Source organism: Cololabis saira, chromosome 4 (assembly GCF_033807715.1).
Source record: "Cololabis saira isolate AMF1-May2022 chromosome 4, fColSai1.1, whole genome shotgun sequence".
Taxonomy (NCBI): Eukaryota; Metazoa; Chordata; class Actinopteri; order Beloniformes; family Belonidae; genus Cololabis; species Cololabis saira.
The window spans coordinates 22,802,589-22,819,670 of NC_084590.1; the positions used below are offsets into that span (position 1 = coordinate 22,802,589).

A 17,082-nucleotide genomic window follows, 5' to 3' on the forward strand; every position below is an offset into this window, starting at 1 on the left:
TAACTTTTGAATGGTTTGACATAGAGAGTCGTGGGTGGTGTCATCACATTCTGTATGGAGTCCTTGACCTTCATTGGCCTGAATTAGCCCCGCCCCTTCTTCTGATTGGTTGTCCCTTTTTTCTGCTATAACTTTTCAATGGTTTGACATAGGAAGTCGTGGATGGTGTCATTTTTGATATGCTTATGGGGGGCGGTGGCCGTGAGTGCGAGGGCCCGTTCATCGCTGCTTGCAGCTTTAATTATTATTATTATTATTATTATTCTCGCCGTAAATAAATTGCCTTTTTGGAGGCCTTAAAATGCTCAAAAACTCACCAAGTTTTGCACACGCTTCCAGAGTCGCGTAAAATTACGTATTTTATGGGCGACAGGCATGGGTCCACAAGAATGGGCTCTATAGCGCCACCTATTTTATGTTTTTTGACGAGCCCCACAATATGGTTTGACTTACAGCAATGACCTTTATGTGTGTATTATATTAGACAAAGAGCTACAAAAAAGTCTTTTGGACCCATGGTCTAAGTTACACAGGAAGTCCGGCATTTTGAACAGAAAATGTCATTTTTCATGAATTCTGATCATTTCTAGGCCTCGTACTTTAACGAACTCCTCCTAGAGATTTTATCGAATTGGCTCACAACTTGGTTTGTACAATCTAGACACATGGCCGACGCTAAATTGCGAAGCTTTTAAGTTTCTGCCAGAGGGCTTGACCGTAGTCATTCGGCGAAGTTTGAGGTCATTTTTAAGCCTCGCCATGAAACATCAATTGGCTGTAATTCAGCAATACATTATTTTATGTGGCCGAAAACGTATGTGCATGATTCTAGACTGAGCCTGAAGACATCTATGGTGGAATATTCAGGATCGGTTGTAGCGCCACCTGTTGGCACCAGGAATTGTCATGTCTTCTAGTATGCATCTGTGCTCCAAGCGAGATGAGATTAATGATCTCAAAGTTGGTCAGATAATAGGTAAGACATTGACGATGACTGACAGAGAAAACTGTACGTTCTTATCGAAGGGCGTGGCCGTTACAGGTAGTAAAATTTCGGTGTCTCGCCATGAACATAAAAGTTGTTGTAACTTAAACATAATTGGTCAGAATTAACCCAAAATCAATACATGTAATCAGGCTTCCATTCTGAACAAGTGGATATGACAATCTTGGATTGAAATCCATAGCGCCACCTTTTGGTCAGGTATACATTTTTCATCAAATTATGTGCTGTCATTGCTGTTTCATTCATCCAATCACAATGAAATCGACACATATTATTGTCATAAGCGTCCTTATTAACTGTGTTGAGTATCGTGGTCATAACTTGAAGGGAACTGCCATTTTACGTCACTCTGAATTTTTTGGTAAAATAATAATTTAAAATCATAGGCTTGGTCTTAAGACAATAAAATGTCAGATTTAGATACATTTCGACATGACTAAAAAATCATACGCTGGTACATATCGCTTTTGAAGAACTTTGTAACTCTCTTTTTCCAAAAATTTATTCATATACAATTAAATCATATTTTTGTCATGCCATGTCCAATTAACTTCGTAAACTTCGTAAAAATATTGTTTACTGTGATGTGAAAATATATTTTTGGCATTAAGGTGCGTAAAACGCACGATTGGTAATGAATATTTATTTAAATCCATTGGATTTAAAGCAAGCTGGCTCTGTGTGCCGGCCGCAGCTCCTGCAGCGGAGCGGAGGCCGAGGGGGAGGGAGGAGGGGGGGAGCGGGGAGACGTTGTTGCGTGCGCACCGTATTGACGTTCCTCACACGACATAAATCCTCCAGTGTTTTCACACGAGTCCCAACCTAATCTGTAAGTATTTTTTTATTGTGTGCATAATTGTAGAGTCGTCTTAAGACATCTATGGTGAAATATTCCTGTGGAATAGTTTTCACCGATGTATTTCGGCGGCGCATGTCTGTAATGCAGCTCGCTTTTTACCATGTCTTTCATGTCTCTGTCTTCTACCGAGACAGAGACCACTTAAATAAAACCACACTGATTTTGAGTCAAACCCGTCTTTTTAAATTCAATTTTTATACAGAAAATAATTACAGTGCATGTATTACACCTTATTTCACAGCAGCTTTGCAATTTTATTATATTATTATCGGCTTTCAGCCGAGATCTGGTCGGCACCGCGCAGCGCCGCGGAGGAGGTGCATTCAGGGACCGGTCGGAATTCTAAAAAGCCGATTATCCTCCTGGTGCGTTCAGGGACAACTGGAATTTACTGTATTTGGCGAGAATTTACCGTTGCTTCATTTGCTTAAAAATTATTTAAAGGTGACCTATTATGGCATTTAATGTATATTTTAAACAGGCATTGAATGTCTTAAAAACAAGCTTTTGAAGGTTTTTTCTACATAAATGAGAAATTCAGCCTCTGGGCCATGTCTTTATTTTTACCGTTTCTAACCTTCTCTATGAGGGATTCTGAGGGGAGGGGGGGCTATGTTAATGAGGCTCTGTGCTGATTGGCTGCCTGAATGACGTGTAGCAGAGGAGCTTTAAGCCTGAATCACAATTGTGGGTCAATGATGTATAAGGCCTTTGAGAGGCCTATTTTTAAAATACTTAAAATAAAGATGTATTTGGCCATTTTCCAAACATTTGGAATGTAGTGTGCATATATGTGAAAACTTAAAACAAAGGTATTTTAGTGTTTTTAAACCTACATTAATAGGGCAACGACCTTAAAAAAGTCATTGGGGGCGACCGTTATTTATCTCAAAATTAATAGATTTCCTTAACAAAATGTATATTTTAATTATCAGTAATTAAATTAACTTTTCAAGAAAGATAGACTCATGTGTCCTTTCATTTTTGAAAACCATTTTGAAATACATTTTATCTATAATGGAAGTGTCACCCTCATAAAGCCATTTATGCATACTATACTAATGATTTATATTTGAACCAAAACTCATAGACATTAAATTTTGAATTTGCGGATTTCCTAAGTTCTATAGTAAACCATGGTTTGTTAAGGTTTTCAGAGCTTCCTTTATCGGTACACACCTGTATCATAGCACAACTTAAAGAAAAGTCTCCTGGCGCCATGGCCCAAACCCAACAGGAAGTCGGCCAGTTTGAATTAATCATGTAATTTTGGCGCAATTTATGCCATTCCTTCAGCCGCTTCTTCGCCAGAACCGTAACGTGCACCCAGGTGTGTTATACATCAAAATGTGCGTCTCCATCCTGCAATAACGTGCATAACTTTTCTCAGTCAAAAGCGTTACCGTGGCGATGATAGACGCCAAAAAGCGCGCCCCCAATTCATCTGATTGGTCCATACAGATAAAACTTCGTGCCTCAAGTCCCACAATACGCTTTGACGTACATGCACAAAAATCAGTACACACCTGTATCATGTCGCAAATTAAAGGAAAGTCTCTTGGCGCCATGGCCGAAACCGAACAGGAAGTCAGCCATTTTGAACATTTTGAATTCATCGTGTAATTTTGGCGCAATTTATGCCATTTCTTCGGTCATTAATTCAGCCCGAACCCTAACGTGCACCCAGGTGTGTTATACGTCAAAACGTGCGTCTCCATCCTCCGACACCACGCATTACTTTTCTCTTTCAAAAGCGTTACCGTGGCGACGCTAGACGGCAAAAAGCGCGCCCACCCTTCATCTGATTGGTTCAGACAGAAAAAACTTTGCGCCTCAAGCCCCATAATACGGTTTGACGTACATGAACGAAAATTGGTACACACCTGTATCATGTCGCAACTTAAAGAAAAGCCAGGCCTGTCGATACATTTGATATTTCATGGTTTGCATTAATGGGCGTTGCCTAACGGCTCAACAGCGCCCACTAGAATACCTTTCTCTCCCATAACTTTTGAAAGGTTTGACATAAAGAGTCGTGGGTGGTGTCATCGGACTCGGTATTGAGTCCTTGACCATAATTGGCGAAAATTAGCCCCGCCCCTTCTTCTGATTGGTTGTCCCTTTTTTCTGCTATAACTTTTGAATGGTTTGACATAGGAAGTCGTGGGTGGTGTCATTTCTGATATGCTTATGGGGGGCGGTGGCCGTGAGTGCGAGGGCCCGTTCATCGCTGCTTGCAGCTTTAATTATTATTATTATTATTCTCGCCATAAATAAATTGCCTTTTTGGAGGCCTTAAAATGCCCAAAAACTCACCAAATTTTGCACACGCTTCCAGAGTCGCGTAAAATTACGTATTTTATGGGCGACAGGCATGGGTCAAAAAGGATTAGGCTCTATAGCGCCACCTATTTTATGTTTTTGACGAGCCCCACAATATGGTTTGACTTACAGCAATGACCTTTATGTGTCTATTATATCAGACAAAGCCCTACAAAAAAGTCTCTTGGACCCATGCTCTAAGTTACACAGGAAGTCCGGCATTTTGAACAGAAAATGTCATTTTTTATGAATTCTGATCATTTCTAGGCCTCGTACTTTAACGAACTCCTCCTAGAGATTTTATCAGATTGGCTCACAACTTGGTTTGTACAATCTAGACACATGGCCGACGCTAAATTGCGAAGCTTTTACGTTTTTAGTAGAGGGCTTGACCGTAGTGATCCGGCGAAGTTTGAGGTCATTTTTAAGGCTCGCCATGAAACACCAATTGGCTGTAATTCAGCAATACATGATTTGATGTGGTTGAAAACGTATGTGCATGATTGTAGGCTGAGCCTGAACCCATCTGTGGTGGAATATTCAGGATCGGTTGTAGCGCCACCTGTTGGCACCAGGAATTGTCATGTCTTCTAGTATGCATCTGTGCTCAAAGGGAGATGAGCGGATGGATCTCAAAGTTGGTCAGATAAATAGGTAAGACATTGACGATGGCTGACAGAGAAAACTGTAAGTTTTTCTCAAAGGGCGTCGCTGTTAGAGGTTGTCAAATTTCGGTGTCTCGCCATGAACATAAAAGTTGTTTTAACTTTCAAATACTTGGTCCAAATTGACCCAAAATCAATACATTTAATCAGGCTTCCATTCTGATATCCATTCTATATTTGGGACAGTTTGTCACCGACTTTATTCAAAATATGAACTCATTTTGAAATAAATCTTTACTTTGTCATGCAATGTCGAATTAACTTCTAACTTCGTAAAAATATTGTTGAAAATTATATGATTTGAGCATTGTATGTGCAAGAGGCGATTTATAATGAATGTTTTGAGTTGGATTAGAAGCATGAAGCTGTCTGCGGGCCGCGTGCGCGCAGACCGCGGGAACGCGCAGCCGCAGCTCCTGGAAGCTGTCGGGGGCGGGGCGGGGGAGGGGGGTTGTTGCAACTTGCAGCAACATGTGGAGTCACGCCGTCACGTCACGTAAGTTGTATTGTGGTTTTTTAATGCGTGTTGCAATTATTTTATTTTATTATATTATTATATTATTATTGAGCTTCCATCCGCGATCCCGATCAGGAGCGCGCGGCCGCGCGCGGCCACGCGCGGCCACGCGCAGAGCCGAGAGCCAATTTCTGCCCATTTCTGCAGCTTTGCCAAAAAATGCTACCTAAAGGTTTTCCACCTTTGTAGAGCCACAACTTTACTGTGTTTTACTCCCTAAACCACTTCCTTTCACCCCCAAGTGATCCTTGTCTCTTGCCAGGCCGTCATTGTAAATAAGAATTTTCTTAATGACCTGCCTGGTTAAATAAAGGCGAATGACTGAATGAATATCAAATAAAGCCATAGAATTGTTGTTTTTTTTCTCTTTATCGTATAATGTTCACAAAGTGTAATGCATTCATGTCATGGGTCGTGTATTTTGAAGGATCAAATAATCAACATCCCATTATCCATTTTACATCGTGCAAGAAATGATGCAAACTTTGAAAATCGACTGTGCGCATGCGCAGAACCCAAACGTAGCATTTTTTCGGCAGGGAGCAGAAATTGGCAGAACACCGGCTGGGACGGACCTGATGCTCTGATGCGACAGGTCTCTGCTCACACTGACTGTACGTTCATACACGGACGTAATATGGGGGGGGGGGACATGTATCCTGCACTTTTTCAAAAGGCAGTTTTGGTCCCCTGCAGTTTTTACCGTCCAAAAACAATGTTACGCTATATTAAATGGAGACAGGTCAGCACTAGGACCAAGCGGAAAACGGCCGCTCAAGCTGAAGCCTGTTGTTTGGTCTGCCTGGGTCACGTCAGCTAGACGGATTTTAAGAATAAGAATAAGAATTACTTTATTAATCCCCAAAGGGAAATTCCTTTGTATGGCAGCTCATCTACTGTACCATTTGCAGATGAGAAGCTCTTCTGAATATCTCTTGGATGAGTTGATTATGTTGAAATGTTAATAGATAACCCTTCTGTGGTCTTTTGGTCAAATTGACCCATATTCACTTTTCTTTTATATCAAAAATATGATTTTCTTCCATATAACTGCCTCTGTTACACTCATTTCAAATAAAATTGATGATCACTACCAGAGCTGGTAGAGTAGCCAAAAATTGTACTCAAGTAAAAGTACTGTTACTTCAGAATAATATGACTCAAGTAGAAGTAAAAAGTAGTCATCCAAATAATTACTTGAGTAAAAGTAAAAAAAGTACTTGGTGAAAAAACTACTCAAGTACTGAGTAACTGTTGAGTAACGTCTGATTTATTTTTTTAACACACCCATTCAAAAAGACAAAAGTACAAAATAATCACCTTCAGGCAAATTAAAATCAATAAAATAAATTAAAATTAATAAAAAAATGAAAAATAGCTTAAATTAAAATAAGCGTAAAGTAAATTCAAGAACTTTAATAAATAATAAAATAACAGAATAAAAAAATAAATTAAGCACCAGTAGCACAAAATTTCAAGCCTTTGTACTTTTCTTTTTTAACCAGGCAGAACTAGAACAAACATGAACTCATAGAAACTCTGTGTGTGTTTGAGTCTGTGTAAATGTGACAAAACATGCAAAAACTAACATTTTTCCTAAAGAATCACTCAGTGATGTCATGAGATTGTACACGGATAAAAAGGATAAAAGAAAAGTAACAGCTCAACGTAGCCTAATGTAGCGGAGTAAGAGAAACAGTTTCTTCTTCACAAATCTACTCAAGTAAAAGTAAAAAGTACAGTTATCCAAAACTACTCCTAAAAGTACAAAATTTCCCAAAACTTACTCAAGTAAATGTAACGGAGTAAATGTAACTCGTTACTACCCTCCTCTGATCACTACTTGCATTGAATTATGGATATTTTATTGAATTTCTCCTCTCCTGTGATATTCAATTTGACCCACCAACCACTGGCTGGTGCTGGGTGGTGGTCCAAACATTTTAAATGATTTCATTTCATTTTCACATATACCCGTCTGTGATAATCCATCAATTTATATGCCTCTGAGTTTAACTATAGTCAAAAAAATTCAGAATTTCGGCTTATCTTTATCTATCTCAAAAATGAGCTATGATTTTATGTAAATGAGGTCTATTGACCATTCATTCCAAAAATAAGTGTAAAATTGGTGGTAATGAGTTGGAGTGAAGTTGACTAACAAGGTGAAACACAGAATTGGGTGATAATTAAAGCTACATGCTTTACAACCAGTAAAACCACAAAGGGAACAGTAAACTTAAAAGTAACAATAGAAAACTAGAAGAACTACTAGAAAACACAGTGAACTGAAAGAGTTTGAGTTTTCTTTTTTTTTTTTTTTTACCTTGTCTGCACACATATTAATGATTGAAACAAGAGGAAAATTGGTTCAAAACGAGCCGGCAATGGCACAGTGTCTGCCCGGCTTTAAACAGAACCGCAGCCAGTACTCGAGTTGTAAAAAAAAATCAGGGGGGATGGTGGATTTTATCATATGGGGACAGATAATTTGTGCTGATTACAAATAATATAATATATTACAAATAATAGCAGTGACCAAAACACCTGCAGAAATACTGCAGGAATGACATAGCAGCAGTTAAATGCAGCCTTCTGTAAGCTTTAAATATCCACTGGGCTTACATCAAATACATCAAAACACAACCATAAAAAACACTTTTCTGAACTTATCAATATGACTCTGTCCTTCACAGGATAAGTAACATGGATCACTGCAAAAACTCAAAATCTTAACAAAAATATTTGTCTTATTTCTAGTGAAAATGTCTCATTTTAGTAAAAAAAACTTCATTACACTTAAAACAAGACTCATAACTGAAAAAAAACACACCATTTTCATCTGTTTCACCTGTTCACCTGTTTTCACTTAAAATAAGTAGAAAAAGCTGCCAGTGGAACAAGATTTATTGCTTGTAATGAGAAGATAAATCTTGTTTAATTTTATTTATTTTTTTACATTTATCGTATTTTTAATATTCTCTTTTTGGGGGGGGCTGGAAGGAGGGGCGTTGGCCATGAGTGCGAGGGCCCGTTCATCGCTGCTTGCAGCTTTAATTATTATTATTATTATTATTATTAAAGATAAAGACATGGCCCAGAGGCTGAATTTCTAATTTATATAGAAAAAAACAATCAAAAGCTTGTTTTTAAGACATTCAAGGCCTGTTTAAAATAGACATTAAATGCCATAATAGGTCCCCTTTAAAGAGGTACCAAAAATGTAAATTGTTCAATTGTTACCGATGTTAAAATTGTGAAATATTATAGCGCAAATAAACAACAACTCCACAGTAAATGTAAAACAATCTCAGCATTACTCTCTTCAACATCTCCTACAGAAAGGCTGGCAACCTTGTTTTGTAACTGGCAAGACAGCATAGCTTTTCTAAAAACACATCACGGTCAGAGCATCTCAACTGTTGGAAACAGGTTCCAAACAGTTTCCTTGACCCTGACAGCTAACTGAGAGGTGCAATGTTGGCATAACACTCATAACTGAGCCTCTCTCACCTCCTACCATTGGCTTGAAAAGTCACTCTTTACGTCCTTCAGCTGAAGATAAATGTTTTCTTTTCTCTTCACAAAGGACATGTTTTTGCAGTGGAGGGCAGATAACATGAGTGTAGCAATACAATCTGTAACATGGAGTGCTAAAAGGAAAACGTACTGCCAGGAGGGACATGCAGGCTGTACTGCAGTCCTCCACTGATGATGTTGTTGGAGATACCAACCAACTAATACCATGGAATTTCACAGTTGTTAACCTATTATTGATGCATTATCCTCCATCTATTTTGGGGCAGCTGTGGCTCAGGAAGCAAAGTGGTCATCCTGAAAGGTGAAAGATCATTGATTTACTCCAAAACCTCTCTGGGTAGCACACTGAACCACATACTGGTTTATTTTGTGTTCCTCACTTGGAAGTCATTTTGGATGAAACATTATTTATCATTAGTGCTGTCAAGAAATACAAAAAATAGATTGATTAATTAATTAAGATCTGTAATTAATTAATTAATTAATTAATTCAATTATTTAATTAATTTTTTATCTCACCTGAGATTGCTGAGAAAAGCCCTCAACTTCAAGTGTTTTCCATTAAATTCCTTTAAAAGACTTGAACAGATGCAATCCTAGCCATTTACATCCACTTGGCAAGAACATTCGCCAGCCTCTCGGAGGCAGACGTGCGCATGCGCGGGCTGCTCTCCTCGAGTCTAGTTTGGGGAAGAGCGTTGCTGTGGCTTGATAAATAACTAACATCTTTGGTGCTAGCGTTAGCTGTGACTGCGCTTGCGACCGGGAGCTTCACGTTTAAGTGGTCAGCTTAACTTGAGCTGCTTCATTGGTAAAGAAATTCCTTTCAACACAGAAAACACATCACTCTACCTTTATCAATGGTACCGTCAGGGTGTTTTAGAAATGTAAATTCCCCATTGACTGGACCGACAACTTTCACATGCTCCTCCATTTTCACTTCTCTTAAGTCTACCAGCTTATGCTAAATGCGCCCAAACACAGTGACAGCCAATTAATGTCCACTTCAAGGTTTGACTGAGCATTGTTGTCCACCCCTAACAAGCACAAGAAGCCCACCGCACAGACACAGATTTCAAAATAAAGGCAACTTGCAAACAGAAAAAGTAAAGTTAGAAATTAAAAAATAGATTAAGCGATGAAAAAACATATTGTGCTAAATATGCCTGTAATTAATTAATCGCAATTAACGCAGTAATTTGACACCCCTAGTTATCATTTTCCTTTTTTGTTTCATAGCACCTTAAAGTAAGAATAGTATATTAATTCAAATTTGGCACATGGATGATAAGTTAAGAGTGTAAAGACTAATTGATGGACATGAGGGCTTAAATCTATTAAGGCACGCAGGGAGAGCAGGGAGACTGGAGGCCCAGTCCCAGTCAGCACTGTTTTGTGAAATGATCAAATGATAAGCTCATTCATGCAGCGAAACAAAGAATAGAACACAGGGAAAAAAAATCATTGCTGAATTATTCCTGTTGTTAGAAACCCCATCTTCTCTCTGATTAGTCTACTTCTGGCGTAGCTCCCTGAACACTAATTATATGCTTTCAGCACCCCACACCTGCACAACAAATAATACTGTGAGCCCTGATCACTATACTATAAGAGCTCTTGATTCCAGAGTACGTTATTGTCCTTACAAAACCTTCAGTGATAGTGGTCATTCAGACCATATGGATAGCTTATCATACACCAAACTAGATTGTCACTGACTTTGGTTTCACAGCTGTACTTGACTGGCTCTCTATTCAGCTTGAAGTCTGAAGTCTCGCTGTGAGGCGAGAAATCCCTGACTCAAGATTTCAAACTTCAGTTAATGAGTGATAGTTGGTACTGAATCAGATATGAACCATGTCATTACAAGGGTGTGTGTTCCCCTCGATCGAAATACATGTACCATAAACATTTTCATAGTTTAAAAAAATTTGAGGTATGCTGGAGAACCTGCAAACAATCAATGTGAGATTTCCACAAGATTAAAATGAAAAAGTGGGTCTGGATTTTTATCGTGCCAACACCAATATATACGACATACATGGTTGACAGTTTACAGTGCATTGCCAAATCGGAAGTTTGGAAATGGTTTTGATTATATGAAGGAATGAAGGAACCATGGACAAAAGTTTACATAACATCAGTTACTGCAAATACAGCGGGCAGCATCTGATTACCGTACTGACATCACGGATTACTTGGTATCAATACAGCTAGTACCAGATAGTCAGACCAACAGTAATAAAGCCATAAAGACACAGATACTCAAGACATTTTCCAACCAAGACTGAGCCACAACTCAACAAGATCATCCATCACCTGATTTATTGCTAAATTCTACAACCTTGCTGTAGTATAGGGTGAAGGCTTACATGACAGTCATTAGAACTGTGATGAAACTTACAGACAGGCAGTATTTCACCACCAGCTGTAAACCAGACATGTGCTGTACATCAAAGTGATAAAAGTCAAACAAGAATGATCCAAACCATGTCTTTTCTTGTGGAAAAAAACACAAAAAAATCCAAGATAGAGCTTTTATCTGCATTTAGATTTCTAAGAAAGTCTATATTAAACAATTTTTAAGGCATTTATTAGACGGCTTTGAATTACATTAAATTGATCTGTATGAAAATGTATCATCACCAAATCGTATTATAGCACATGTTACACAGGTACACAAACCTAAACCACACCTGGTTTTTAGTCCTGCTTCCAGCAGAGCGTTTTGGACATATAGGAACTTGATTCCAGGATATCCGTCACCCACTTAACTGGAAACTAAAGAGCAAAACATGTATTTTCATTTTCATTTCTTGCTTGTACACCCGTCATTTCACATTCACTCCCTGGACTTTATAACTGAATGATAAGGAGGTTAGAGAAAATAAATTAAAACATAAATCACATTACACGGACTAAAATCTGTTGAAGGTGTCTCAGTTTACTGCAGTTTGTGCAAGGCATTACCTCAGACCTAGTATGCATCTCCCAATGCATGTGTGCAAGGTGTCTACGGTGACAGGAGGTCTATGTATAATTACTATGACACAACTTGCTGAATTTTCGACGGATGGTCAAGAGATTTGTTTAATTACAATTGCCACACTTGCATTTATGACGCAAGGTATTTGGTAAAGTTACAAATGGATGTTTTCTACTAAAGACCTAAGCTTTTGAAGTATTTCAGAATATCTGTTTACCCTTGCATGTGTGTTGAATTTTAGTTGTATTTAAGGGTTGTTTTTTCTTAATTCATTCATCACTAAGTCAAGCCCTGTCCTAATTAATGAACAGATCCAAAATTATTCTCTTTTTGTCTCTTTTTGCTGTATTTTGTATTAATGATTATTAATGCTAACACACTTTTCAGTCTCAAACATAATTTCCTCATCAATGACAGCACGTGACATTTACATTGACTATTACTTCTCTCGCAGCAATGTCCTACTCCACAATGTTTACAAGGTACATTGAACCAAAGTGCAAAACACAGCAGTTTCAGAACAAAGACTCAGCAATTGTAAAATAGCATTTCACTTGAGGATGTAGGAGGTGGTTAATCTACAAATCTCTATGCAACAGACCCAACATTATCCAATTTTTGATATTTTGGAATAGTTTCTAATGGTTTCTAATAGTTAATATGGCTACAGTTAGAAAAAAATATAATTGCTGCGGTTATCTCTCTTCACTTCATAAAACAAATGGCAACATAAAACCATCTCGTAAATGTTGAGCATTTATTGTGACATTGCAGTGTTTTTGCACCATGGACAAACATAGCCTGAACATGTTCTGAAGTGAGACTGCGTTGACTCATGATAATGAGGTGTGAAGTGAGGAGGCTGGTCAAAGAGGAGAGACATTAGCTTCAGTAATCTCTCCGACTGTTTGAAATCACCCACTACTAAGGATATTGTGGATTATATTGTGAGTTTCCAAAATTGTAGTCTAAAGGTTCAAGGTTTTCTACAATGCACAGAAAAAAACAATAAAATTTTTTTGTTATTATAGTTTTTTTTGTAAATATGTTAGGATAAATGAATTGTGTTGCTCATTATATTATGGTCAGCAAGACGGCAGACACTCCTGAACAAATGACGGCTGGAATAGGTTGTAGTCTGTTGCCTCAGGCTTGCTCAGGATGGAGGATTAATCCGAAGTGAAGATACAGTACGATTGGGTTCCAGGCTGATTTTGTGACTCGGAATTGTGGGAACTGTTGGGCCACAGCCACCGTTGAACAAAGACAGCCCTTAGGCCCCGTTTACACGGAGCAAAAACGGAGGCGTTTTCATGCGTTTTGGCCGTTCGTTTACACGAAAACGGAGCTCAAAGTCACCAAAAACGATAATTTCTGAAAACTCCGGCCAAAGTGGAGATTTTCAAAAACTCTGTTTTCACGTTTGCGTCTAAACAGAGGAAAATGGAGATTTAGGCTTCAGAACGTCACATTATGCAACAGAAACGTCACCAGCGTCATGTGTGCGACCTGTGTTTACAATTAGTTTGGCCACCGTCAATATTTTCTTGTATTTTACCTGTTTTATATTCTAAAGTCACACTTAAAAGTAACTCCAAACGAAAGACTCTCGTTCCGTCTTGGAAGTAAAGCCTGAATTATGGTTAAATCGACGCAGAGCCTACGGCATAGGGTACGCGACGGTGTGCGTCGCCGCGTACTCTACGCCATAGGCTCTGCGTTGGTGTAACGCGGAACCATAAATCAGCCTTAACTGGAAGTTACACGTGTCATTTGTTGATGTTTTTTCCAGGATTCTGATTGGTTGGCATAACGTTAACAGCGTATTTATGCGGATTGGTGTAAACGAAGAGATTTTGAAAACGATTTTGGGTAAACGATGGAATTTTTCAAAACGTAGAGGGGGAAATATCCGTTTTTGTAAATACCCGGCTATGTGTAAACGGGGCCTAAGTGTAAAGCCTGACCACGTGGTCTGAAACAAAGAAAAATTCATAATGACTCAAAACTCCAGCAGACTTTGCAGTTTATTGCTTTTCCCACATAGGTGTGAAAGTGACACCACTGGCCCCTCATTGAGGATGGACCCCAAAACCCAGCAGGGGTCCCCACTGATGCCCCCTCTCTCTCAAACTTGCTCTTCTCTCCTGAGCCTGTGAGCCGTGAAGGCCACAGCTCCTACTTTAGCGTGAGGAGCTACCAGCCAACGCCCTACTTCTCCGCTTCACATGTGCAGTACCAGCACAGCAGCATCAGTGTGACCACCGTTGACTTACCATGAGCAACACATCTGTGTCTGTCTCTGCACATCCCTCTAGTATTACATAACATCACATACTGCCCAGATTCTTTTCCCCAACTGTCCCGTTTACTATTGTCTGACTGAGGGTGAATGCACCTGTTATGCAAGCCCTGTTACTGAGACTGGGCTGCTGTTACTGATGTGGTGGAAATCAGAGGCCCTGTGAACTCTCTGCCACCTGGCATGCATTAGTGCTTCATGAAAAAGCCTGCCTCAGCAGTCCCAGCATGTACAAGTCCTAGCTTTTCCATTTTACACTTTCTCTGCCTTGTTGTCCTCAAGAAAGACCAGCCAGAGCCTTGATGAGAAATTGCTGCAATTAAGTGCTGTAATCAAGCATCAAGCTGACAGGAGAAAGACATTTCTAGGATGGCACAAAGAGGTATGACCCCATGTGGAATGCCTTTGGGACTACATGGAGAGCTATTTAGTGATTGTGCTGCAGGCATAAAATTACTTTTTCAAAAAATGTCAGTTTAATTTAGAAAAGGCAGATTGAAATATAATGTTCCCTAATGTAGCGACAAAAATAGTGACTAAAATAACCCACAGAAATATAAAGGATTATTCTATGTTACTCACTTATACACATAAATGAATAAATACAATTAGGGTTTGGGGTCCAAAAGGTTTATTATTGTTGAAAAACTTCCCCACTTAGTGTGTCTATGTAGATCCACAAACATGATAGTCCTATGTGTCGGAAAAGAAGTCAACTGAATTTCTGTTCTTGGATCTGGTAGATTGTTTTAACCTCATAAATTCTAAAGAAGAAAAAATGGCAATGAAGAGAAGTCCTAATGACAGTTTTGGTGCTTTTGTTGAAGTATAACAAGTGTGGGTTGAGGTCCAGAAATATTGGTCAATGACAATAAAAATATAGTTTAAGGTGTCCTAATTCTTTGTCCAAACTTTTCCAAGCTCTTGATTTCTTGACATCTGGTTTATCCTTTTTAGTTAGTGCAGATAATATTTAGTGCTTGTTTTATTAACAGTGCTGGTGGTTTTTAATGAGTGCTGAAGGTGTTGATCTTACATTTCAGTGAACTTCCGCAGCACAGTGACCAGTGATGACATCATCTTCAGTCCGGTTTGTTGTCTATTTTCGGATCCAATTCTTTACCTGAAACGGACAAAGATAGTTGATATGATAAAATAGTTTGTACAACCACACATGCACTGAGGATATCAGCGTTTCAGCGTATAGAAACAGATGGCTGCCTCTCTTTGATGCTGCCTCCTCCTTGCATTTTTGTTCCCCATCATTTGGCAGGTGTTTTGCTGTGGCATTGTGGACGTAAGCAATCTAAAAGCAATTTGGAGCACGGCGGTCTATCTTCACTTCTTCTTAACGCGCTATTCAGACGCACACAGTGAGTGTTTACACATGTGCGCATGCAGAAAATGAAGCATGACCAAAAAAATTTTTTACGGATATGAAATCTCCAGTGATAACACTCGATCATGATTATTGTAGTGGATGTGAAAGCAGACAGCAGAACTGACGGGACTATGATCCATACAAACAAAACTTTGTACAACCCAAACACTGAATTGAAACTGAACCTTGGTTACAACCTGTTTGATACAATCACTGGAAATTTATACATTTAATACAACGAAAAGCATAAAATGACCAAAAAATGTGTTTCATCTATACAGTAGAAAGCACACGGTCTCTCCTTTTTTGTATTTACAAATTCTGGTATTTGCTTCCTATTGCAATCCTGTAGACATGGCTTTAACATAAATGGGGTCCTTGTTTGGTCTCTTAGTTACTATAATATATCAATTTTCATGCAGCTTCTGACATTGCAGTGCAACACAGAAATACTTTGGATTCGCATCTAGAATAATAAAAAAAAAACAAAAAAAAAAACAGCCTTGTTTAGCATAATTAAGGATAAGATAAGATAAGATAAGATAAGAAATCCTTTAATAGTCCCACAGAGGGGAAATTTCCAGATTACAGCAGCAAAGGGGATAGTGCAAAACACAAGAGGCATCAATATCACACAGTAATAATAAGAAAAAAACACTATAAACAGTATATACAATAATAATAATAAGAAGAAGGAGAATAAAAATAGTAATAAAAAAATACTAGTATATAAAAAGAATAAAAAGAATAACAGATGGATATTTACAGATGTTATTTATATAATTGCACGTTGCAGAGAATGGTATTGCACATTATTTTCCGGTTTGTATATTTATTGTCAGGTTGTATGTGGTCTACTGTGAGCAGTGCTGGTTGTGTAGTCTCACAGCTGCAGGGAGGAAGGACCTTCTGTAGCGCTCCTTCACACACCTAGGGTGAAGGAGCCTGTCGCTGAAGGAGCTCTCCAGCGCTCTGATGGTGTCCTTCATGGGGTGGGAGTCCTTCTCCATCATGGATGACAGCTTAGCCATCATCCTCCTCTCTCCCACCACCTGCAATGTGTCCAGAGAGCAGCCCACGACAGAGCCGGCCCTTTTAATGGTTTTGTCCAGCCTCCTTCTGTCTGCAGCTGTGACGTTGCTGCCCCAGCAGACCACTCCATAAAAAATGGCTGATGCCACCACAGTGTCGTAGAATGTTTTCAGGAGTATTCTTGCACACCAAAAGCCCTCAGTCTCCTGAGCAGATATAGTCTGCTCTGGCCTTTTTTGTGGAGTGCAGAGGAATTAGTAGTCCAGTCCAGTTTATTGTTGAGGTGAACACCCAGGTACTCATAAGATGTCACCATCTCAATGTCCTTTCCCTGGATGTTCACCGGTGTCGGGGGGGATTTATTACACCTGCGGAAATCCACCACCAGTTCTTTAGTTTTCCCCGCGTTGATCTGGAGGTGATTCTGCAGGCACCAGTCCACAAAGTCCTGGGACAGTTCTCTGTACTCGCT

General features: G+C 39.1%; 1 protein-coding gene across 2 annotated transcripts in view; it reads right to left on the reverse strand.

The window, feature by feature from the left end:
• The window catches only part of sphkap (SPHK1 interactor, AKAP domain containing), a 190,012-nt gene that overhangs the window by 104,476 nt on the left and 68,454 nt on the right, over window positions 1-17,082 (reverse strand). For both annotated transcript variants that reach the window (XM_061719168.1, XM_061719170.1), the window contains exon 2: window positions 15,234-15,320. In XM_061719168.1, coding sequence (XP_061575152.1) covers window positions 15,234-15,277 — 44 coding nt within the window. In that variant the 5' untranslated portion in view covers window positions 15,278-15,320. The remainder of the gene's footprint in view (window positions 1-15,233; window positions 15,321-17,082) is intronic.